This window comes from Panthera tigris, chromosome B1 (assembly GCF_018350195.1).
Source record: "Panthera tigris isolate Pti1 chromosome B1, P.tigris_Pti1_mat1.1, whole genome shotgun sequence".
Taxonomy (NCBI): Eukaryota; Metazoa; Chordata; class Mammalia; order Carnivora; family Felidae; genus Panthera; species Panthera tigris.
The window spans coordinates 113,005,958-113,032,678 of NC_056663.1; the positions used below are offsets into that span (position 1 = coordinate 113,005,958).

Consider the following 26,721-nt stretch of genomic DNA (forward strand, 5'->3'; position numbering starts at 1 on the left):
ACCAGAGACAAATGTTACTTAGCTTGTTCAGATCATAGTCAACTCATTTGTAAAAATGGAGCCAATTATCTCTGCCTTACAGGATTGTGGAGAAGAATAAACTGAAATAAAAATATAATCTCAGGGCGCCTGGGTGGCTCTGTTGGTCAAACATCCAACTCCTGATCTTGGCTCAGATCATGATCTTGCAGTTTGTGAGTTGGAGCCCCATGTTGAGCTCTGTGCTGACAGAATGGGGACTGCTTGGGATTCTCTCCCTCTCTCTGCCCCTCCCCCACTCACTATCTAAAAAACAAACAAACAAACAATCATCTCAATGTTAGCAATGACAATTAATCTTTTTGAGTCCTTACCATTTGCCAGATAGTGTTCTAGGCTCTTTACAAAGAAAACCTTAAACCCTTAAAATAACCATATGTAATCTCATCAGTACTGTTATTCCCATTTTACAGATGAACGAACTGAGACTCAATGGGTTTAAGAAACTTGTCACAACTCTAGGAAGGGTCAAAGTCAGGATTTGAATCTAGAAAAACTGACACAAAACCCCAGGGAGACGTATTAGCTCTTCAGTACCGGCACTGGCATACAGTAAGTGCTCAAAAATGTTAGGTATTATTATAGTTTAAATGCCATGAGTTAAGAACTCAGAAATTTTTCTGGTGCGGCCACTCTGGAAAACAGTATGGAGGTTCCTCAAAAAGTTAGAACCAGAATGACCCTAAGATCCAGCAATTACACTACTAGGTATTTACCCAAAGAATACAAAAATACTAATTCAAAAGGATACATGCACCCCGATATTTATAGCAGCATCATCTACAATAGCCGAATTATGGAAATAGCCCCAACTATCAATTGATGAATGGATAAAGATGTGGTATATGAATATCTACAATGGAATATTCCTCAGCCATAAAAAAGAGTGAAATATTGCCATTTGCAAGGATGTGGATGGAGCTGGAATATTATGCTAAGTGAAGTAAGTCAACCAGAGAAAGAAGACAAATACCGCATGATTTCACTCATATGTGGAATTTAAGAAACAAAACAAATGAGCAAAGAGGAAGAAAAGGGGGAAAGGGGCAAACACCAAGAAACAGACTCAACTATAGAGAACAAACTGACCGTTACCAGAAGGGAGGTGGGTGAGGAGATGGGTGAAGTATGTGATGGGGATTAAAAAGTGCATTTGCTGTGGTGAGCACAGGGTGATGTACAGATGTGCTGAATCACTATTGTATACCTGAAACTAATATTATACTGTATGTTAACTGACTGGAATTTATATAAAACCTTTAAAAAAAAAAAGAACTCAGAATTTTAAATCTGTAATATATTCAAGAAAAAAATGGTTAAACAAGATAAGGTAATTGGAGAAAAACCATAAATGCTTAATCTTTTTGATTTCCCAATTTTTTTCAGTCTAAGGAAACAGAAGTTTCAACAACTGCACTTAATTGCAAGCAGAATAAAAATGAGAGTAATTTAGTTAACTATACTGGAATTAAAAAGATTTTTTTTTAATGAGAGTAATTTAGGCTGACAACATTATACAAAATAACACATTTTTGAAATGTGCAAAATAAGGATGAGAGGATCTGAATAATATATACCTTAAATAGTAATAATTCAGGGCCTGGGAACAATAATCCATTTAGTAGCAATATCCACACACTACAATCAGATCTTGGTTTCATTAAAATACCCTTTTCCACTAAAGAAAATAGGACTATTTGGAGAAAAACCTCAGTCCATGGTTGAAGCAATGTAAGATGAGCTAGGAACATCTTACTGAGACCTCAATGTGCTTAAAATATATGCTTAAAGACTCATGGAAACATTAAAAAAAATTTTTTTTTTAATATTTATTTTTGAGAGAGAGATAGAGCACAAGTGTGGGGGGGCAGAGAGAAAGAGGAGGAGACACAGAATCTGAAGCAGGCTCCACACTCTGAGTTGTTCCCACAGAGCCCAATGCGGGGCTGGAACCCAAAGGCTGTGAGTTCATGAGCTGAGTCAAAGTCAGATGCTTAATCGAATGAGACACCCAGGTGGCCTTCATGGGAATATTTCTATTTATTTATTTGTTTGTTTGTTTATTTAATGTTTATTTCTAAGACAGAGTGAGGGGGAGAGACAGAGAGAGAGAGCGAGAGAGAGCATGCGTGAGAGTGCGCACATATGAGCAGGGGAGAGGCAGAGAGAAAGGGAGACAGAATCTGAAGCAGGCTCCACACTCTGAGTTGTTCCCACAGAGCCCAATGCGGGGCTGGAACCCACAGGCTGTGAGTTCATGAGCTGAGTCAAAGTCAGATGCTGAATCGACTGAGACACCCAGGTGGCCTTCATGGGAATATTTTTATTTATTTATTTATTTGTTTATTTAATGTTTATTTCTGAGACAGAGTGAGGGGGAGGACAGAGAGAGAGAGAGAGCGAGAGAGCGCGCGTGAGAGTGCGCGCGCATGAGCAGGGGAGAGGCAGAGAGAAGGGGAGACAGAATCCGAAGCAGACTCCAGGCTCCGAGCTGTCAGCAGAGCTCCACGTGGGGCTTGAACTCACGAACCGTGAGATCATGACCTGAGCCAAAGACAGATGCTTAACCGAATGAGCCACCCAGGTGACCCCATGGGAACATTTTTAAAAGACAGTTTGAAGGAGCTGTCACTGGGCCCAAACTAGCATAAGTTGCTATCAAAATAACCAATGTTTGTAATAGATTATTACCTAGTGAATAAAGTAAGAATCCATGAATCAATATGAACCCAAAGAAGTCAACAAGGGAGAAGAAAAAGTTCTCCTTTACAGTGAAACCTTGGCTCATAAATATTGAAGGAATGTTGGAATTAGAAAATCAGCAATGAATACTTAAACTGAGTGAAAGTTTATAATAAAGAACAGGGCATTACATACTATCAAAAAATCTCCCCAGAAATTATTTATTAAAAAAAAATTTTTTTAATGTTTATTTATTTTTGAGACAGAGACAGATAGAGCATGAATGGGGAGAGGGACAGAGAGAGGAGTCACAGAATCTGAAGCAGGCTCCAGGCTCTGAGCTGTCGGCACAGAGCCAGACACAGGGCTTGAACTCATAGACCATAAGATCATGACCTGAGCTGAAGTCGGAGACTCAACCAACTGAGCCACCCAGGTGCCCCTGCCAAAAAAATTTTTTTTAAGTTTATTTATTTTGAGAGAGACCAAGATAGCGCAAGTGGGGAGGGGTAGAAAGAGAGAGGGAGAGAGATAATCTCAGGCAGGCTTCCGGCTGCCAGCACAGAGCTTGTTGTGGGGCTTGAACTCACGAAACCCTGAGATCGTGACCTGAGCTGAAACCAAGAGTCAGATGCTTCACTGACTGAGCCACTCCAGCACCTCTCCCCACAAATTATTTATTAACTCCAAGAGGAAAAAGAAGTAACTTTACTGTGGAAAAACCTGGAAGACACCATTTTAATCAAGTGATCAAAGTTAACACCATCAATATGGGAACAAATCAACATCATGTGCCTGGGAGAGAATGCACTGAGAACACATTACTTTAGTGGTAATCCTGCCTAAATACATGATTTGAATCTAATCACAAGGATACATCAGATAAACCCAAAGTGAGGTACATTCTACAAAACAACTAGCCTATATTCTTCAAAATTGTCATAGTCAAGAAAAAGAAAGGTTAACGGACTATCTCAGATGGTAAGAGTCTAAACAGAAATGGCAACAAAACTCGATGGATGACCCTGAATTGGATCCTGAACCATGAAAATAGCTATAAATGATCTTATTGAGACAACTGTTGAGATGTGACTATGGGCTATGTAGCTGATATTGCACCAGTGTTTAATATCCTGAAAACTGCATTGTGTTATGTAAGACATTGTTCCTATAATAAGGAACTATATGATATCTCCAACTTACTTTCAAACGATGCAGGAAAAAATGTGGAATTATAAAGTAAGTGGGGCAAAAATGGTTTATCTAAGTGTATATGGGAATTTCTTTTGCTCTTCTTACCAATGTTTCTATAAGGCTGAAATTTTAAAAAATTATATAAAAATTAAACATTACTAAAAATCCAAAAAGATAGATGGGTATTTTATATATTTAAGGTAAAAAAATATTACTCCCCACTGTAACCCTCTATTTTTTACCCTTCCTCAAATTATGCATAATGATCTGAATATTTTTTTAACCAGTATTTGAATATAGTCAATCCTCTTTTTAAAAAAAAAAATTTTTTAAACACTTATTTTTGAGAGACAGAGAGAGACAGACCACAAGCCGGGGATGGGCAGAGAGAGGGAAACACAGAATCTGAAGCAGGCTCCAGGCTCCGAGCTGTCAGCACAGACTCCGACGTGGGGCTTGAACTCACGAACTGTGAGATCATGACCTGAGCCAAAGTCAGACGCTTAACCGACTGAGCCACTCAGGTGCCCCAGGATCTGAATATTTTAAAAATGCACAGGAAATAAGCTTTTGTTTATTTTTATTTTTTTAATTTTTTTTTTTTTAATGTTTATTCATTTTTGAGACAGAGAGAGACAGAGCGTGAATGGGGGAAGGTCAGAGAGAGAAGGAGACACAGAATCTGAAACAGGCTCCAGGCTCTGAGCTGTCAGCACAGAGCCCGATGTGGGGCTCAAACTCACGGACCGCAAGATCATGATCTGACCTGAAGTCAGACACCCAACCAACTGAGCCACCCAGGCGCCCCAATAAACTTTTGTTTAAACATACTGTTTATAGAGCAAATCCTTCCATTCAATAATAAAAATAACAGGAGAATCATGGCTATATATAATTTGAAATATCTGCACTTAATGTTTGTCTTAAACTGTTAGAGTAATGGAGGAACTGAACTGGTTAATGTTTAGTAGTGCTCTACCCAGCAAAGCCAGAAAAAGATATTCAACAGGCTGCAACACATAATCATATGTACAACTTCTTCCCCTACCAAGATCTGAACTACTACTTCATGAAGCAAGATCATAACTACAAATTTTGGGCCTCCTAAGTATATGACAAGAAGGACCAAAAAGGACCTCAAAGAAACACTGTTAATTTCTCTATCAGTATTATAAAATCCATGTGGTTCATTTTGATTAGTTTAGGTAGCATGCAGAGCAGAAAACAAAACATTATTCCTCAAAGGGTGCTAAAGCAATCCATAAGCCAAAAGCTTCAGTTAGGACTCATTCTTTGGCATGTGACATGAGAGGAAATGCATTTCTGAAAGAAGAAAGCACTCTATCATCATGAAAGATGTGTCGTTACTTACAAAATGGTAGAGATGTCCAAAGGAGGAAAAATAAAACAAACAAAAACACCTCATTTCAAGTGAACCAACCTTCTATAACCCAAACCAAGCAAGTTCATTGAGCTAAATCTGCAGACGCTCTTTTTTTTTAAGGCTAACAGACTGTGGACATAAAAAGAAAGCTTGAGTAGGAAAAGATCAAGAACTGGTGTAAAGCTAAAGCAGACCTGCTTCCTCATCCTCCTCCTCCTCTTCCTCATCATCGGAAGTTGATGACAAGGGAGTTGGTGCGGAGCTAGCTTGATTATTAACATAGTCACCATACTGCATGCCTGTAAAGTGGAAAGCACAAACACAAGAGTCAAACCAACAGGAAAGATGAGAAATAAAATTTTGACATTGCATCAAAAGTGAGAAAGAACTCTGACATTCTAAAGAACATCCCAGCATGCATTTTAATGTTAGCAAACTTATTATCAAAACTGGAACCATTAGAAAATCTCTGCAAAGCAGTTTAGTAAAAGCAGCTTTTATAATAACTGGTTTAAGTGTGAAAAACGTACCATGTATTACGCTGATAATAATTAGGAAACTGCAGTGATACTCTGAAAATTTAACTGAGCTCCATACATGTTTACCTTCATTGACCTTGGGGCCCTTGTGGCATACATCCTTTGGGACTGCGCATTCTTGGTGAGCAGTGATCATTTCTACTCAAATGAATTTATACAGCATTCAACACACATACAAATACTTGATACCTTCCTTCTGTTAATGCCACCTTGATGGTAACTCAGTTCTCGTAACGGAAAAAGAATGACAGTTAAAGAACTGTATTCAGAATAGTTCTCTGCTCACAGATGCTCAAAAAAAAAAAAAAAAAAAAAGCTAATTACCTGTGGTCCTACAAGTGTGACAATTACAAAACAGTGAACTTTGAGATGGCCAATCATCTCAGCTTCAGCCTATTGCCTACATGTGAGTCTGAGGTAGGTGGATAAGACTGGTCTTGTAAGACACACCAAGAAGAAAGATTCTGTGGAAAAGGCACAGCGGGTTTAACTATATAACTCTTCTCCCCCACCTCCCCAAAACAGTGACTGGGTGTTTTTATAATTTAATTAATGTGGTAAAATTAGACTAACATCCACAAAATTTTAAGAGGGAAAATAAAATAATCCCAATTAAAAATACAAAAATAAAAAATAATATCCTTGTAAAGAAAATCTTATAGCTCAACTTGAAAAAAAGATAAAAAAAAAATGACACCAAAACACAGTGTGGATATTTAAGAACATTTCACAATATTGGAAGCACAATGAAGCGATGTCTCATCAAACTCACATGGTAGTCCCCTGACGCTTGCTGTCTTTTTTCTTTCAGGTGACCTTTTAAATTAGCACGTTATGTTAATAAACATAACTCATGGCTATCATAGGAAAAATGCTATTAAAGAGAAAAATCTGAGTTCAGAAGAGAGCAAAGGTTAAACTGCAGATGAGTGAAGCTCTAATCTTCTCACTGGGACCAAAGAAGTCAGAGAAAAATCTGCTGGCTTTGCTGAAACATCTTTTAAATATAGATAAACAGTAGTTATTACAAACTTATCTGAGAAATCAACTTGACACCCTGAAAGACCAAATTCAGAGTGGCCTGTTCCTCTAACAAAACCTATTTAAAATGAAAATTTGACTAATATTAGACCTTAGGTTAAATATACTAAGAAGTCTGCAATAAAACACAAGTTAACAGTAAAAAGATAGTAGAGAAAATAAATTCTTCAATTTAATAAGAACTTCTTTAAAAATGAAGTACTTTCTCAAAATGCAATTAGCATTGCACTTTAAAAAGTATATACGTGTGTATACAATAAGAAGAAACAAGAGAAAAAAGAAAATCCGTTTACTGCGCTAAGACAGGCCACTAAGCAGGAAAAAATCAGAAGAGAATCCATTCTTTTCATGACTGAATCAATATGCAGGATGTTGACTCTGTAACTAATCAAAAAAGCCAAAATAAAGCACAAACCTATACGCATGATAAAACATTTTCCTCTCTTTGTCTAGATTTACTGAATTAACAGATTCACTTATTACTGGAAAAATATGCAGTGCTTAATTGGAAACAAATGAGAAGACTATACGATTAAAAAAAAATCTAAAGAACTACTTAATGAACTGTAACAAACCTATGAATAAGACAAAATAGAATAATGTATCATTTTAGGTTATACTATGGCTGTCAATGTACCGTATTAACAGAATGTCACACAACATACTCAAATTTTTACTTTCTCAAAAAAGGATGCAGTCCTTTTTGAGAAATTCTAGAGATGACAGTGTCAAGATTTGAGTCCTTCCCCAAGTATGACTCTTACTATGCTCAGAATTTAGCATTCCTTTGCTTGTCCAAGTAAACTTTAAAGCTTGAGAATATTAATGGCACAAGAATATGATATTTTTGTGACTCCACAGAGAAATGATAAGAGCTCTGGAATAACAATCAACCCTTATTTAAAGCCCTGCTCTAGGCTGGGTACAGTTCATACAAACTTCAACAAGTGGGGAGTTACAGACAAAAGGGGGTTGACAGCCAAGTCATCTACTCTACGATATGTGCGAACTTCCTGAGTGCCTTTATTCAGACCTCCTTTAAGAGCCAGAACCTATGCATGAGATACTCAGGTTGCATATATGAGGTGGTAGAACGTAAGGTCTTCTAGACCTCAGCCTGAAAGCCACTGTAGAGATGTACATGGAGTACCTTCCACTCCAACCACCGCCACCTCCATCTCCACGTGCGCCAATGGGGCAGGAATGCTACATCCTAACTTACTGTTTTACTTAGAACTTTCAAGGTATGAATCTTAGTAAACCAAGAGGCAAGACCCACTTCATAGATAGAATCTGACACGATGAAGAGCTTTGTTACCAACAGGGCCCCAATATCTTAAAAAGGACATTCAGTTTAAACTACCTATCGCATTAAAGTACCTTCAGGCAAACTCTCCAAGAGACTGTATCCTTGGAGCTGCTTAATAAAGGGCATCTTCACTGTTCCCTGGATACAGCTACACTGGGAATAAATAAAATTAGTCTGAAGAGAACAAATCCCTTGTGGAAGCTAGCTTTTTTAAATTCAAGAGTTCAGACTTTTGAGCGACTGTTACCTTTCTTTAAGCTGGTCTTCAAACTACATATGCATACTCTAAAACTTTCCAAGAGTTCCTGCAAAATAATGGCTTTAAGAGAATCAGTTTCCATGGTAGTCTTTCTAAAACATACCCACCTTAGAAAGTGCCTGTGTTAACAGCCATTCTCTCACTTTACAAAGGAAACACATACCCTTAACTTCTCCTAAATCTTACATTGCCCTGAGATATAAAAATGTCTCTGGGACTAAAGGGAAAGCTTCTTCCTTCTTTAAATGATTAATCAAGGCACCTTCAATCTACAGACTTTCTTTTATCTTGCCATACATGTTTCGGTTAAAGACAGAAGATGTTAGAAATAGGGTTGGGGCTCACTGGAATATTCTTAATTCAAAAATAGTGAAAAGTAAATTGGTGGGAGTAATGATGAATTTATTTAATAATTCTGCACGTATGCAGCTCACAAGCACTACTGCCAAAGAACCCACTGCTTTTGAAAGAGTACCATGAGGACAAAGCAAAACCAGTAAGAAATACTGAAGAGACAAGCAGCAGAACACTGAATAAAGATGGGGGCTCTGGGTTCAATTCTATGTTCTATCAATTACCAGCTGTGTTTCCCTGGGCAAATTACTAACCTCTCTGGTTTTCATCTACATCATCTGTAAAGGGGGTAAGAACTACCTCAGATAGTGGTTGTTGTGAGGATAAAGTGAATTAATATATTTCAAAGCTTAAAATGATGCTTGAAATATACTAAATACTATATAATTATTAGCTATTATTATTGAACTTTAAAAAACATGTTTTTGTGTATATTTCATTAAAAACAATTATTTTCAGCTATTCTTAATATTTATCCCTACAGGGGACAGAACAAGTCATTACAAAAAATAAACTTCCACCAATCTGAAAAGTATTCTTAGCCATGTTAATTCTTTTAAAAACAAGTAGAATGTTTTCTAGGATGACCAATTTTTTTTCAAGATACATTGGATAAAACTCATAGATAAAAATTTTACATAATTTCTTTCAAAGTCAACATGAAATATTCAATAAAGTATTTTACAACCTATTTTATCATAAAATATTTTTGATTATAATCACTTCTCACCTCCTTATATTTTATACAATATTTAGTTATTTCTACCTCCTTTTAACAATAACAAAAATATTTACTAGTGGGTAAATCTGTTAGTACTTAGTGGTATATGTTTTTCTTTTTTCAATTAATTACATGGGAACATTGTTTTTTAATGTTTATTTTTGAGAAAGAGAAAGAGGGAGAGAGAGAGAGAGTATGGTGGAGGGACAGAGAGAGAGGGAGAGAGAGGATCCCAAGCAGGATCTGGGCTGTCAGAACAGAGCCTGACATGGGTCTTGAATTCACAAACTGTGAAATCATGACCTGAGCCGAAATTGAGTCAGGTACCAACTGAGACACCCAGGCACTCCAACATGAGAACATTTTAATCATGATGCCTGATTAAATAACAGAATTACTTTTCATTTTTATACTTGATTCCTATTTAAATATTTTAAAGACACCAAATACCAGAGTTTGATACACATAATGCGTATATTTACTATAGGAATACAATGGTTTTCAAGAAAATCCTCACTTCTTAAATAGTGTAATATCAGATAGATGTTACACTCCTTTATTTCAAATTTGGTAATGAAAAACAGCTTATCAACTCATTGCCTAATTTTTAATTTTTTTTTTTAACGTTTTATTTATTTTTGAGACAGAGACAGAGCATGAACGGGGGAGGGGCAGAGAGAGAGGGAGACAGAATCGGAAGCAGGTTCCAGGCTCTGAGCCATCAGCCCAGAGCCCGACGCGGGGCTCGAACTCACAGACCGCGAGATCGTGACCTGAGCTGAAGTCGGCCGCTTAACCGACTGAGCCACCCAGGCGCCCCGCCCAATTTTTATAATCTACCATAAAAAAGGATACATTAATCATATTTGGTCTTTGACATTTAAATTTGACTGCTTTTAGTAATTTGGCTTAGAAGATATATGCTATAATTTATTTCTCAGTGGAGTTTATGATACCCCTTTGAAACTCCAGGAACACATCCCCTTGGATTAAAAAAATTAAGTCAGATTTTCTGGCAAAGAATTAAATTTGTCTCACTGGTTTGAAAATGAGGACTGCCTTTGCCAATTAGGTTATATGGCGATGCCATATATAAAACAAATGACCTACATTACAGTTTAAAGTTTTTGATAAAAACACATTTAAAGGATGTGATGAGAGGTTATATTGGCAAAAGTATAATGAAATTCACAATACTCTGAATAATTGGTGATTCAGCAAAACAAGGATTGGGTTTGGAGCCAGAGGACCTACATGGGGTCTTGGCACCCCCTACCTAGAGAGTCTGTGTCTTTGGGGAACACACCTAAACCTTTCTAACCTTCAATTTTTCCTTTTATAAAAGGAAGATGAAATGTGATATGCCTGCTTTACCTGATGATTGAGTGAGGTAATAAAAATTAAAGGTATTTTAAAATTATAAACTGCTACATGAAAGTAATAATGGTACTATCTATCTACAAGCTGGAAAATAAAATCTAACAAACAACAATAAAAATTCTGACATGTAACCCAGAAGATTAAAAACGTTAAAAAAGTCTAAAGAAAAACACTACTTTAATAAAAGCCTTCCAATACCATTCCTATCTTCTTTACATGAAAAAATTTCTTAGCAATTGTATGTGTGAAGATAAAAACTATGAATGAAATTTATCTTAAGTTTATCTAACAATGAGTCATACAAGTCAGGTACACAAAGCTATGATGGGGATGGGGGAGAGTCATTCATTTCACTGAAAGATGTATTTCCATTTAAAATGTACTTTCCATAAAAAAAATACCCAAATTCATAATTCTAATATGTTATTTTGACCAACTATATACTAATAATTATCTTGATAGTTCAATCAAGAATAAAAAGAAGTTAATGCTTAGACATGTACGATCATAAAGCAAAATTTATAAAATTTAAATTTAAATTTTATATAATATTACTATGGCAAAGAACTACGACAGAATGATAAAAGAGTTTCTAGCTTAAGAATATGTTATTATATATATTAATATATATAAAATGATCATATTATATTCAGGGGGAAAGAGGATGACATTAAGGAGAAAAAGAAAAAAATGTAAACTTTCCAAATGTTAAAGAAGGGCTCATTTAGGCATTTTTAAAAAGGATGACAATAGGTATCATTCTAGTGGATTCAAGGAATAATATAACCTGTTTGTTTTAAAAGTCAATGTATGCAATATGTTGAAATTACATAACTGCAACTATTTAAACTTTTGGTGAAAATTTTAGCCGTCAATCTCACCAATGTCCAAGTAGTTATAGAGTTTTTACAAAAACTTTTTAGGAGGTATACAAACCAAAATTTGCAGCCTCCTATCTTAAAACCAGTACAAGAATGTGTAGTCCTTCTGAGAACAACAAAGCAAAAGTATCTCTGAAGCTAGGAGAAAAATACTAAAATCTCTTTGAAGTATTAATATTTTAGTAGTCATATCAGAACCACAGCATAGCCTGTGCAGCCCACATACCATCCAACTACAACAGGCACCATTCACATAAACCATAACTTGCACAACACACGTGGTAGCCCTACCTCACATGATATATTGTACACTGCACATCTATCCAAAGGCCACTAAGGAGCCAATCTCCCACTTAAAAAAAAAAGGAACAAAAAAAACTACAATTCAAATGTTTCTAGTATTCTCTTTTCTGTTACTTATTCAAGGAGCTTCTCTTAGGTAAATCAAGAGCTTGTTAACAGCCTACAAAACAATTCACCTTATTTTACAGAAAGATAAAGTTTCAGTTAAAAATCTTTCACTCTGCTACTCGGGCAGAGTAATTTATAATCTTGGGCAAACTTCCTAATCTTTCTGAATCTCACTGTTCTCATCTGTAAAACAGGGATATTGTAGGATGATAATGGGGGTTAAGTAAGATAAAAGTATCTGGCACACTGTAAGTGCTCAATAAATGGTAGCCCCTCTTTTCAAACCTATTTTATTAAATCTATCTTATTAGTAAGAAAAACACATAATTAGGATTATTTTGTAGGGATGTGGTTTACAAAATGATACTTACAATGGCAGGATGGTACTTAAAGTAAAATGCTAACAAAGAAAATATAATAGGAAAAAAGATACCAGCAGGGGCAATGTAAAGGGTCAAAACAAGCAAGATATTTAAGAAATGGAAGGCAGTTATCAATGCCGAGGAAAGATACCATTCATTTAGTCAGGGGTTCAACCTACTCTTAAATTTGTTCTACTCATGATAAGCAAACATTTCCTACCAGTCCTTCATTTTAAAGGCAAACACTTCTAAAAAACTAGATTTTATTCCCAATATACCCACTGGCTTCTTGGGAATCCATGGACACTCCATGGTGCTGCAGGTGGTTTTCCTATAAAGCCAAATAAGAACATTTTTAATTTATACTCTGATTAAATGATAGAAAGTCCTCTTGACCACATACTCAACAGATAATAATAAGTTGTGAGATCAACCTAAGATGCTTTTTCTGAGATTCAGAACATAAGAGAGAAAAATGAAAGAGAATTCTTCATATTCAAGGTAAGAAACTGTCATTATACAGTAAGCATAGTCTCTAAAATATTACTACTAATGGTTGCTCTGGGAATACAAACTACAGATTCCTAAAAATAGTTCAGTTATTCTCATCAAATGAAAAACACAGTACATCAACCTGAAACATCAATAGATTTGGAGTTTCAGCCAGGTAGAAAATAACCAAGAATACTGCCAAAAGAAAAGGCAACATAGGGAAGGAGGGTCAAAACAACACCTTTTAGTTACCTGTCACTTATTTAACACATGGAGAATATTCAACAAACGAATAAACCATATTGTTTGTCAGTGCTGCAAGGGTATGGGTTACACTTTAATTTTCATCCCTCTCAGTACCAAAGGTGGCTCAAAAGTTACTTTCATTAATAATAATGACAAATAGAGAGAACATCAAATAGGATATGGAGAGTCACTAAATTAAAAAATCTGGGGTGCTTTATCCTACAACTATAGTAATATTTAAAAAATAGGAAAGAAATGTTCCATAACAGAGGGATGGATTAGTAAATTATAATACATTGACACAATGAAGTATTAGCCATGAAAATGACTCTGACAACTATGGGGATATATGAAGAACTGTGTATAATGTAATAAATGTAAAAGCAAAACACAAAATGGTATATATACTATGACTACAATTATGTAAAATATATAGTCATAAGCAGAGACTGGAAGTTAATATACAAAAAACAGTGTTTGAACTGAGATTAGACATTATATCACTTCATATTTTATATAAACTATAGTTATACAGTTTGACTTTCTAAAATCAGCTATTTGAATCAGTGTGTGTGTATATATGTGTGTACTCTCTCTGTATACAGTAAAATAAATTTTTCAAATACCTTTCTGTTGTAATAACTCTGATGGCTGTGTAACTGAGGCTACAGGCTCAACTGGGCGATTTGCAGCAGGAGGTGTTCTTGTTGATGAGGCTCCTGACAAAACAGAGGATACGACTGGGCTGGACTTGAGAGGCTGAACATTTTGCATAACAGGACAAGATAAAGAATCTGCAACTAAAGACAGAAAACTATTTCATTCACAGGAATCAACTGGAAAGACATCAAAATACTAACAAAATACAGCTTATATGAAGTTCTTGTAGAAACTTCAGTAGCATCACATATATCTAGTATTATATAGAGAAAATAAGGTGGTTCAAAGATATGATTTTAAGAAAAACTGGAAACTTACCAAATGTTTTAATAATCTTTAATGGCAACTTTCCTAAAACATCTCATAAACTTCCTTACCTTTTTAAACAACATGAATCCCAAACAGTTTTACTTTACTAATCATCACTGCTATTAATTCATTATTGTACTATGCAGTGGTACCTAAGATAAGATGAATAGAGGTTGTTTCTGCAGTAATGTCCACGAATTCCAGTTCAAATGTTTCCAGTATCAGCTCAGATCCCATATTTTATTATAAACTACCACATCTTATTTGCTGCTGCTAATCAAATGCTGTATTTCACATATAGCTAAGTAAGGACTCAACGGTAACACTAGGTTGGACGTCTGGAATAAAGTACTTGTGATTCACAGTGGGTCTTTTGTGATAGGTCAAACTGCCTGATTTGGAGGATAATCTTCAGCCAACCAAGAGGTAATTAAAAACCCATGGCAACAGCCTATCCATCAAGGGTCCACTGATGGATAAATGGATAAAACACACACACACACACACACACACACACACACACACACACACACACACATTATTCAACCATAAAAAAGGAAATCCTTCCACTTGCAACAACAGGGATGGACCCTGAAGGTATTATGCTAAGTAAAACAAGTCAGAGAAAGACAAATAGCACATGATCTCACTTGTATGTAGAATCTAAAAAGCTGAATTCATAGAAACAGAGCAGAATGGTAGTTTCCAAGGCCTGGGTGGTTGGGGGGAAGGGAAATAGGGAGACAGTGGTCAAAGGGTGTAAACTTTTATTTTTCTTTTATTAAAGTACAGTTGATATACAATATTGTATTAGTCTCAGGTGTACAACATAGTGATTTGACAATTATATACAGTATGAAATGCTCGCCACAATAAGTGTACTTACCATCTGTCACCATAAATTTTCAGTTTTAAGATGAGTACGTTCTGGGGATCTAATGTACAGCACAGTGACTACTGTTAACAATACCTGAAAGTTGCTAAGACAGTAAATCTTAAATATTCTCACCACACACACACACACACACACACACACACACACACAGGTAATTATGTGAGATGATATGGATATATTAACTAACCCTACTATGGTAATCTTTTTGCAGTACATATATATGTCATGTCAATCATCACATTGTACATCTTAAACTTACACAACGTTATATGCCAATTATATCTAAAAGTTAAGAAAGGGGTGCCTGGGTGGCTCAGTCAGTTAAACGTCTGACTCTTGATTTCAGCTTAGGTCATGATTTCACAGTTCGTGAGATTGTGTCCCATGTAGTCTGCTTGGTTGTGATTCTCTCTCCCCCGCTCTTTGCCCTTTCCTGGCTTGTGCGCACTCTCTCTCTCAAAATAAATAAACATTTTAAAAAAATAAAAGGGGGGAACACCCTATGACAAAAAGACTAGTGAGCAGTGAAAATATATCTATATATATGCATACACATATGTATGTTTAAACATGTATAATGTGTCTGTGCCTATACAGACAAACTTAGAATGTGTAAGACTAAAACAAATGTAGGAATATGGTGACAGAACAAAATATGTTATATGTTGGGGTACCTGGCTGGCTCAGTTGGAAGTGCATGTGACTCTTGATCTTGGAGTGGTTAAGTTCAAGCCCCATGATGGGGATAGAGATTATTTAAAATAAATAAACAAAAATTTAAAAAACACACACACACACAACATGTTATATGTCCCATAGTGTATAAATGATATAAATGTGGGGAATGGGGAAGAAGGTGGAAGGTAGTCTAAATGTGTTATTACTTCATCATTTTTAGGAAGGACAAACGTCATTGTGGGGAACTGAAAACATGGTCACAATATGTTACAATTCTTCTCATTAAGAAATGAAGTCTATTTTCCCTCTCTCTGAATTAGGACTAACCTCGTGACTGACTTTAATCAACAGAATGTGACAGAAGTAATGCTATGCAAGTCCCAGAACTCAAATCTCAAGACACCCTGTAGCTACCCTGGGACTATCATGTAAGGAAGTTAGTTAAGTGTTGAAAAACCTAGGTACCCCAGTGAACTATTCTGCACCAACTACTGGACACATGAGTGAAGTCCAGATCTTCCAACTCAGCCAAGCCTCTAGCTAAATGAAGACACACGGGTGAGTCCAGGAAAAACCTGCAGAACTGTCCAACCCACAGACCACAAAAAATAGTAAGCCATTTTTGTCTTAAACCAGAATTAGATAACTGATGTAATCACTAAAACTGCTAACATAACAGAATGATAAATAGAGTTAACAGTACAAAGGGAAAACTAAGATACAGTCATCTAATATTGGGTGACAGAGAAGAGAAGGGGGCATGACGACCCAGTAAATAGGCTAGTTTTACATTAGCTTGTGGTAGGTAATTAAAAGGTACTGTCTAAAAAATGGAGAGGATATTTCTGCCTCAGTAAGGACCAAACCTCCCATTAAAGATAACTTTAAAAATACTTTTTAGGGGCGCCTGGGTGGCTTGGTCAGTTAAGCGTCCGACTTCGGCTCAGGTCATGACCTCACGGTCTGTGAGTTCAAGCCCTGCGTCGGGCTCTGTGCTGACAGCTCAGAGCCTGGAGCCTGTTTCGGATTCTGTGTCTCCCTCTCTCTCTGCCTCTCCCTTGTTCATGCTCTGTCTCTCTCTGTCTCAAAAATAAATAAACGTTAAAAAAAAAATTTTTTTTTTTTAAATTAAAAAAAAAATACTTTTTAAAAATTATCAAAGACCTAACAGGATATTAATGAAATTCCAGGCCCAAATCTGTAAGAAATTAAAAACTCAGAAAAACAGCTAACACTCAAAGCTGCTTGCATTGCACACTGTGGATATCTGCTACACACCTGATCTGTTTTCTGTGGACTTGCAGAGGCCAGGGCATACCAGATGGGGTACCTGATAAGGTACCCGTACTTCCACTTTTAAGATAGTACTCTGAAGGGTTATAACTTTAGGATAAGGATAAGCCAGGAATCTAATCCTTATAAACACAAGGAGCTTTGGTTCAGATCATTCATACAGTCCAGGAAATCAAGAGGCCTGGAAATGAATTAGTGCAATAAGCTGGTAGTACCCAGAGGCACTTGGCAGAAGGAAAGAAAAAAACCTCTATGGAGAACAATTCCATCATCCTAGGCCTCAAACGATTCCCACAACTAATTTTTCAAAAGCAATTCCAAGCACAAAGTCAAAGATGAGTAATTTTAAACAGGGCCCCTCTCTGTTCCGGAACGTTACAGCCAGTCTCCAACCTGCTTATAATCCTTCAGGATTCTGCCAGTGCTTCGGGGTGAAGACAAAACATCTTACCCTCAAAACTTTCTAACATGGTTAACAAGGCCTGGAATGATCCTAAGTCCCTAGCCTCACCCTGGTCTGTGCTTCTCCTCTAGCTTCACTGCTCTTCTTCCAGTCCCTTGAACTTGCCATGCTCTTTCCCATTAAAGAGGAATAAACTCACTCCTTGCTTTGACAAACTTTTTTCTTTAATAAAACAGTTGGTATAGATAAGAGTTTATGTGATACATCTGTGCATATATACATATACACATATATAAAAACATAATAAAATGCCCATGAACTCAGCATCCAGTTGTGAAAATAAAATATTTCCCAAACTGCTGAAGCTATCAGTGTACTCCTCACAGAAGTCCTCCCTCCTGAATTGTTTATTATTCCCTCGCATTTGTTTTTAAATAATTTGCCACACATACAAGTATTCCTAAACATTTTTTTTGTTTGCTTTTCAACTCGGTAACAATATCACACTACATACATTGGTTTTATTGAATTTTTTTATGAATGTCCAAGTCTGTGTTTCTCCCCTGCCTTCCCAGACTTGTGTGGCCAGCTGGAAATGTCTGGTTTGTGTTCATCTCTCCCTCATTTCTGAAGCAAAAGTTGAGACCCCACCACATCTCCTATGCTCTGCATCCATGCCTCTTTTGGACATTAAAGGTCGATTAATACACCACACACACACACACACACACACACACACACACACACACACACACACACACAATCCATTTGATGAAGAACCAACGAACGAACATAAAAAAAGCAGAAGCACAGCCATAAGTCCAAGAAAAAGCCAATCATAAAGTTCTGGAGACTCTGTGCAAGGCTGACAGTATTTCTGTTTATTTGTTCTCTGTCCTCTTGGACACACAACATATCCTCCACATATTTCAGTTGAGCCATTTTTAAGTAACAGGGTCTTCCCACGATAAAGTCCACGACTTCCTACATTAAATTTCTGGGGTCCACTCAGGTTAATGTGTGCAACCGTATATGACATTTCCACTTCTGCTCGGTAGTCCATTGGAATGATACAATCTATCCATTCTATGATACTGGCTTTTGGGTTTCCAATTTTTTGTTTTCACAAACAGTGCTGCTATAAATATTCCTGAACATGTCCCTGGTGCAGATCCGCAAGTTTCTCTAGGGCAGAGCTTCTTAAGGTATGAACTGTAGGTCAAAGGGGCGTAGGTGTGCAGCAAGAGACTCAGAATCCCCTTAGCCCTGAGGGCAGCCTGTGGGAAAATAAGCTCTTTTGGCCTAGAGAGCACAGTAGTCCTTACTAGCCCAGTATCCCAAACAAATGTCATCATTTCCTAGAAGTGCCACACATCTAAAACAGGATGTGGTAGTCTAGAGCCTTCCATTCAAAGTGTAGTCTCTAGGCTGGCAACAGCTCACATAGAAACTTAATGAAAATGTAGAATCTTGGACCAAGCCATACTAGACTTGGTGAATCAAAACCTGCATTTTAACGAGTCTAGGTGACTCATTGCATCAAATTTTAGAAATGGAATCACTGCATTTAGGGGATGGCTATCTTCAATTCCACTAGTGCCAGATTTTTGTAAAATAGTGAACCAATAAATCCTATCAACAACGGTGTCTTAAGAGTCTTCCTGTTACTCCACACCCTTGCCATCCCTTGGTACGGTCAGACTTTCAAATTTTTACCATTCCACTGCTAGGTATAAAAAGATATCCCATTCTATGGAACACCTGAGTGGCTCAGTCAGTCGAGCATCTGATTCTTGATTTCAGCTCAGGTCATGATCCCAGGGTTGTGGGATCAAGTCCCATGTTGGGCTCTGTGCTGAGTGTGAAGCCTGTTTAAGATTCTCTCTCTCTCTCCCCTCCTCTGCCCCTGTCCTCCACTCGTGCTAAAATTAAAAAAAAAAAAAAGGCGGGGAGGTAATCTCATTCTGGTTCTAATTTTCTTTTCCTCAAAATTAATGAGATAAAGTATGTTTTCATTTCATTTGTTTTTTTCTTGGGTTGTTGGTCTTTTCCTCATTAATTTGTATGTGTTATTTGTGTATTCTGGATAAATACTGTAAATAGTTTTTTCTCTCAGTTCAGAGCTTGTCTTTTTGTTTTCTTCATGTCTTTCAGTGAAGAAAAAAAATTTTTTTTAAATAATGGGTTCTAGATCATAGAGTAGTTTTTAATTTTTTTAAAAATGCTTATTTTTGAGAGAGAGAGACAGAGCATGAGCCGGTGTGGGGCAGAGAGAGAGGGAGACACACAATCTGAAGCAGGCTCCAGGCTCCGAGCTGTCAGCACAAAGCCTGATTTGGGACTTGAACTTGTGAACTGCGAGATCAAGACCTGAGTCAAAGTCAAATGCTTAACTGACTGAGCCATCCAGGTGTCCCAAGAAAAGTTTTTAAATAGAAATTAGTCAGGGGGCACCTGGGTGGCTCAGTGGGTTGAGCGTCCAACTCTTGGTTTCAGTTCAGGTCATGATCTCATGGTTCCTGGGATCGAGCCCCGCATCAGGCTCTACACTGACAGCATGGAGCCTGCTTTGGGGTTCCCTCTCGCCCTCTCTCTTTCTCCCTCCCCCGTTGCACTCTCTCTCTCAAAATAAATAAACATTAAAAAAAAGGAGAGAGAGAAATTAGTCAAGTTGAACATGCTTATTCAATATAGTGATAATTTACTATATGAGTGTTGCCTTAAGAAACTCTTCCTTATTCCAAGTTTCTAGAGATAGTCCTCCATACTTTCTCAGAAGTTTTTAAAGTTTTGCCTTTTGCATTTAAATATTTATCTTGGGGGCACCTGGGTGACTCAGTTGGTTAAGCATCTGACTTCGGCTCGGGTCATGATCTCATAGTTTGTGAGTTCAAGCCCTGCATCGGGCTCTGTGATGACGGTTCAGAGTCTGGGGCTTGCTTCAGATTCTGTGTCTCCCTCTCTCTCTGCCCTTCCCTTGCTCACACTGTCTCTTTCTCTCTCTCAAAAATAAACATTAAAAAAATAAACTAATATAAAATATCTATTTCGCCTGCAATTTATTTTACACATGAAGAACCCATTTTTCAGATTGCGGTTCAAATATGAAATATCAGGGGAAACTTCCTGAGAACTTTTTCTGCTTTTCCTCAGGCACATGAGTACCCCAAGATGACAGACATAATATTAACTTATCAGTAATTAGATCATGGTGTCATGTGTATTGTAGATTTTTATATAGAATTATATAGGTGTTTATTATTTTTACATAAGCAGTTTTTAAAATGCTTTTTATTTTAAAAAATTGCACATAGTAAAACACCATTCTCAGACAGTACTATGTCATAATATGCTATTAATATGGGACTCTCGTTAAGCAAAAAAAGTCAAAACAATTTTAATAAAAATAACTTCTAGGGGCGCCTGGTTGACTTAGACGGTTAAGCGGCTGACTCTGGGTTTCGGCTCAGATCATGATTTCACGGTTTGTGAGTTCAAGCCCCACAGTGGGCTCTGTGCTGACAGCATGAAACCTGCTTGGGTCTCTCTCTTTCCCCTATACACACGTGCCCCTCTCTCTCTCAAAAGAAATGAACCTTTATTACAAAAATAACTTTCCTGGAAAAACTGTATGTCTTGGCAAGATTATCTTGCTAATTTTTAAAATTATGTATTTTCAAAACAAAGGATAGTAAAAAATGTAAAAAATTGATTTTAAATGAATTTAAAGTTTCAGTACCCATCTTGCTATCAAAGATGGGTATCTTTTTGTCTTAGTCACCCACTCAACTAACTTCATCTCAAACTAGAATTTCTGAACCTTCAGAGATTTACCTACAGTAACAGTCCTAATGAAAGGACACCTTTTACATATCAGCCAAAATTTCACCCTAACAACTAAACATAGCACCCAAGACATATATAATTGGGATAAGCTTTTTAATAAAAAAAAAAACAAAAAACTGAAGTTCTAGTGCTAAATTACAGTGACATGTTCTTGTAAAATAAGAGGCGAATGAGATATTTAAGTTCTCTTTTATTCCAATGCTCTTAAAAATGAACTTATTGGCTGCCTAAAAATAATAGCATGTATGCATCACCATGTTTTTGGTAATCATTTAACTCAGGTTCATGTTTTTGGATCTCCAAGACTTTATGAATTGTTGAAGAGCTTTTACTACACCTAAAATGAAACTAGTATAATCAATAAAAAAATGCAATCATTTTCGTCAATTATTCCATGAATTTCACACAAAACTATATTTAATACCTAAGATTATCATTCTAATTTAATAATATTGTATAAGTGTGACCAAAACAATTAAAAAAAGTTTCCTGTCTTTCTAGGAAATTTAAATCAATATCCCCATGGTTCCCAAAACTGGTACCTAAGCACACAAGTCACCCTTGCAAAAATTTACAGGGTTCTAAGGGATGTTTTATTTATTTATTTTTTTTTATTAAAAAAAAAATTTTTTTTTAAACATTTATTTATTTTTGAGACAGAGACAGAGCATGAACAGGGGAGGGTCAGAGAAAGAGGGAGACACAGTACCCAAAACAGGCTCCAGGCTCTGAGCTGTCAGCACAGAGCCCGACGCAGGGCTCGAACCCACGGACTGCGAGATCATGACCTGAGCTGAAGTCGGACGCTTAACCGACTGAGCCACCCAGGCGCCCCTTATTTTTTAAAAAATGAATGTAGTTTATTCCATTCCAATATAGTACATTTATATATTAGGATCAAATGGGTTTTATTTAGTAAAAGTAACATAAATTAACCAAAAATTTACAAATGTCAATAGTTTCATGTTATTTAGTGTATCATACAAAATAATTCCTTAGTATTTAATGATTAACTTTAAATGTGTATGTATGTGCTTATGATACCTCTAATATAGAACATTTGTATACGTGTAGAGGATTTCTGGAAGGATTCACAAAAAAAATTGCTAACTGTGATTATCTCTGGAAATTAATGGCCAAAATTTCTAATGGTAGTAAACTTTTAGTTTTCATTCTATCTATATCTAAACTCTTTCTATGTGTATTTGTTAATTTTTCACTATAAAAACTTACCAAAGGATGTTTTAAATTTCTAAGAGAAACACAGTGATATCTGCCAAATACTTTATGAACTATTACTACTACATTGCTTGGGGCGCCACGAAAAGAAATATTGATACATATCGATTCAACTTGAGAAAGTCTGGGAACTTCTGTAATATTTCATTTCAAAGTAGGTTTCAAAAATAACCTCTTTATTTCTTTTGAAATGGGGAAGAACAAGTATCCAATTAACCTGAGACATATTTGTCAAGTTCTGAACTAGAATTAAAAAGTAACTTACCAATCTAAAGGCAAAAAAAACCCAAAACAAAACCCTATTCGACATGAATTAACTTCTCAAATTATATTTTTATGGCTTTCATGGTACGGTACTAGGATTAAAAGAATGGAAATATATCCCATCTCTCTATGTAAAGGACTAATTATTATTCAAAAAGAAGGTAATTTTGTAATTATTCTTTATTCAATATTTTTTTCAGCGATAGCTCTTTACAATTAGGTGTTCTACTCATTGGCCAAGTGGCCCCGTATTTCCCTGACCCTGTATCCCAGTATAATTGGTTCCATCCAGGGTCCCATTCCCATCTCAGAAATAAGATAGGAATTACCTGTATTTCTTCTTTTTTTGTCCCGAAAGTCACAAAATCCTTAAGTCAGAGGGACCTTAGGATAAGCTGATCTGTAAAAGGACTGCTGAAAGAAGAGAGAAAGAAAACAATTTCTAGGGGACAGAAAGCCCTGGTTCTGAGGAGGGAAGGCTGAGAGTCAAAGAAACTGAGCTCCGGGACAAACTCTGTTTCTAACATTAATCACCACCGGAAGGCAAAACCCAACTTGGATAGCTTTCCTCATTTGTAAAACAAAAAGAAATGGAATTTGCATTTGAATCTTGTACTAGGCGTCATGAGGTCAAATCAGAAATATAGATTCCACAGACTATACTGAAGATTCTCTTCTAGCTCAGTAGGGAGGGTTGAAGATCACAATCTGTGCAAGGGAACCTGGTGCACAGCCAGATTTGAGAGCTGTGAGAGATGCTCTCTACGTTGACTTACCCAAGGCCTAGTTGATACCAACACTTTCTTTCTCACCTGCTTCTACCATGAAGGCTACAAAGCTAAATGTTCATTTTCCAATCCTCCCCAAAATTAGGGACTGCCTTTAAAACAGCTATGGCAAATGATATAAAAAGTCTGTCAGTACCACCACCCTATCTTCTTTCCTCTCCCTTCTTTCTGCTTTTAACCAAGACTAGATGTCTACAGATACAGAAGTTCAACTGTTTCTATACACCAGTGAGCAAAGGACGGCAGAAAAGACACTGAGGACATCTGGATCCACTATATCTACCTAGACTTCTTGTTATCTGAGAAAAATACCACTTTTGTTTAAACCACTATTAGTTGCTTACAGCCAAAAGTGTTTTTACATAACACAGCAGTGAAAGAACAGATGATCTCGAGTATACAGTTCAGACATAATATTCCAAAGTTCTAATTTTAAATAATCTAATTGTCCAGGGAAGGATACTTTTCTACATCATCTTTAAACTCTGGCTCTTTGGACTCTGATATACAATTTAAAGATACTGTTCAGAAAACTACCACATCTTGACCAGTTCTCATTCTTTACATACATTTTCATTCAGTTCAAGAGCATATTTTGTGAAGTTCAAGCTCACAAGTTGAATTAAAATGAGTATATCCTATGGAAACCCCACACTAAAATGACATGTACGTAATTTTCAAACTAATAAATTTAACCATATCTTGATTTAGGAAGGTTAGAAAGACTACAAGAGTATTCTTCATGTATCTTTCTTCCTCTTCCCCATCCTTCATCCTAATTTACCAATAGGGAATAGAAAACATAAGCTTTAGTATGTATTCTGACATATTACATACATATATATTTTTTCTGTGAGCATTGCTAACAGGGATTCACTTGGGAAACCAGTGTGGTATTCTATAGTGAGTAGGGCTCTGGCTGAAATAGTAACTGTCCCAAGGTTGAGCGGTATAAAAAAAAAAAGTAGTGGCTAACAAAGCATAAATCCAAATGGATCCTATTTTGCCCTAGACCTAATTCATACTAAAGACAATGACTGCAGAGGCATAAAATGTATCAATAAACATTGCCTGAGATCCCAATCATGACAAAGAACACACCTATGTATGGTAGATGGTTGGGTGGCTGATTGTGAATAGGTGAAGGAAAAGGGTTCGGGGAAATGTTGCAAAATACCATAATAAATAAGGCAAATAAACCGCAAAGGTGAGCTAATTTCCAATTTTTCCATTAGGCAATATTATCTTTAACCTTCATGCAAATAAAAACCTGACTGGAAATGCACTGATTTTCAGCCATGCTTTGGTGTACTTTTCATTCAACCTACCAGTATTTGTTGGGTTGCTGTTGGCTGTAGCCAGGGAGCCACTGTGGTTTCGGAGGAGATTATCTTGGGTTGACGGAAGGCCTGAAGCTGACCACGAGAGAGTACTGCATCCTGAAAGACTCTGCTGCTGGTGGTACTGGTGTGATGGTGGAGGTGGAAGCGGTGATGAATGACTGATAGCTGTACTGTGACCAGAAAATGAATTATCTCTAACCGGCCGGACAGTCGGAGCATTCTGTGAGGTAAACATTTGTTGCCCATATGGATCACCAGCAGGCAGAGAGGGATATGAAACACTAGGATACGCAGCATTAGAAACAGTTGACATAGCATAGTGACCACAAGTAGAGGGAAATCCCTGAGAAGCAACAGAAGAGTTGGCAGAGTACATGGCTGGACTACTGTAGTGATTCACAAAAGGGGAGTACGGCTGGGAGGCACTCGTATGCAAATGGGATGCTGATGAAGCGGCACCCTGGAAAGGTCCCGGAGTGGATCCTACAATATGAGGAGCAGGAGGACCCCTGCCATACATCTGCTGTGCTCCTGGTTGTTGGTTTGCTGTGTTAGGAGTCACCACATTTTGTGTCGGTACAATATAGAGACCAGAGTAGTAATCACCACATTGGCTATCCAATGGCAATGAGGTCATTTTCCCAGGTCCTTGAGGATAATGTCCTGAGGGAGCAATATAGTTTTGAGGATGCAATCCATACCCTGATGGAACATGCATTTGATTCTGTGCTGGACCTGAAAAAGAAAAGCAAACATTTATAGGGATTGGCAAGGAGATACTAGTTTTTAAACACAGTTCCCATGTAAATATTGCCATAATCCCAAATTGTCACAAAAGATATACTATTATGACCCACTGTGGTAGCTAGCCTCCAAGATGGCCCCCAGTGATCTCTACCTCGTGGTATTGATATCCTTGGGTGTGAATTCACATCCTCCCACAATATACTAAGACTGATCTGTGTGACCAATAGCACATAAGCAGAGGTAATGATTTAGCACTTCCAAGATTAGCCTAATCTTGAGTGCTAGCTCTCTCTTAGATCATTAAGTTTGAACAAAGCTGCCGAATTGTGAGCAGCCTATGGAAAAACCCATGAGGTAAGGTACTGAACTCTGTGCCCAACAGCCAAGGGGAAACTGGGGCCTGCCAACAACCACATCAGTGAGTTTAGAAACAGATCCTTCATACTCAGTAGAGTCTTGAGAAAATTACAGCTCCAAATGACAGCTTGACTACAATCTCATGACATCCAAAGCCAGAAACTACCCAGCTGCTCCCAAGTTCATGTCCTTCAGAAATGATGAGATTAAATATTTGTTGTTTAAGTTGCTAAATTTTGGAGTGTTTTCTTAGACAGCAATAGATAACTACCATTCCCAGTATGGAAGAAGTACAAACCTTTTTTATTAGTTTTTTTTTTTTTTAACTAAAAAACTAACACTAGATACCCATTGTAAAAAAATTTTTTTTTCAAACAGTGAAGAATATAAAATAAAAAGTACCACTCCTTTTCCTGGTAGCTGATATCCTTCTTCCTACATGTAGCTATACTTAATGGTTTCTTGCATATCTTTCATGACACAGTTCTGTAATTTGCTTTTTTTACTAAATATCTGGAATATCCTTCTGTGTTAGCATATATAAATCTTCACTATTCTTCTAAAAATCTATATAGTATTTCATTACGGAGATGTAATATTATTCA

The 26,721-nt window shown here is 36.8% G+C and overlaps 1 protein-coding gene across 4 annotated transcripts in view; it reads right to left on the reverse strand.

The window, feature by feature from the left end:
- SEC24B (SEC24 homolog B, COPII coat complex component) overlaps positions 1 to 26,721 on the reverse strand; it is a 99,815-nt gene that overhangs the window by 51,230 nt on the left and 21,864 nt on the right. For 2 of the 4 annotated variants that reach the window (XM_042984056.1, XM_042984055.1), the window contains exons 2-4: positions 24,998 to 25,747; positions 13,921 to 14,094; positions 5,494 to 5,598 (exon numbers count right to left, since the gene is read on the reverse strand). In XM_042984056.1, the coding sequence (XP_042839990.1) occupies positions 5,494 to 5,598; positions 13,921 to 14,094; positions 24,998 to 25,747 (1,029 nt within the window). The remainder of the gene's footprint in view (positions 1 to 5,493; positions 5,599 to 13,920; positions 14,095 to 24,997; positions 25,748 to 26,721) is intronic. The other 2 variants (XM_042984058.1, XM_042984057.1) reach the window with 1 other exon arrangement.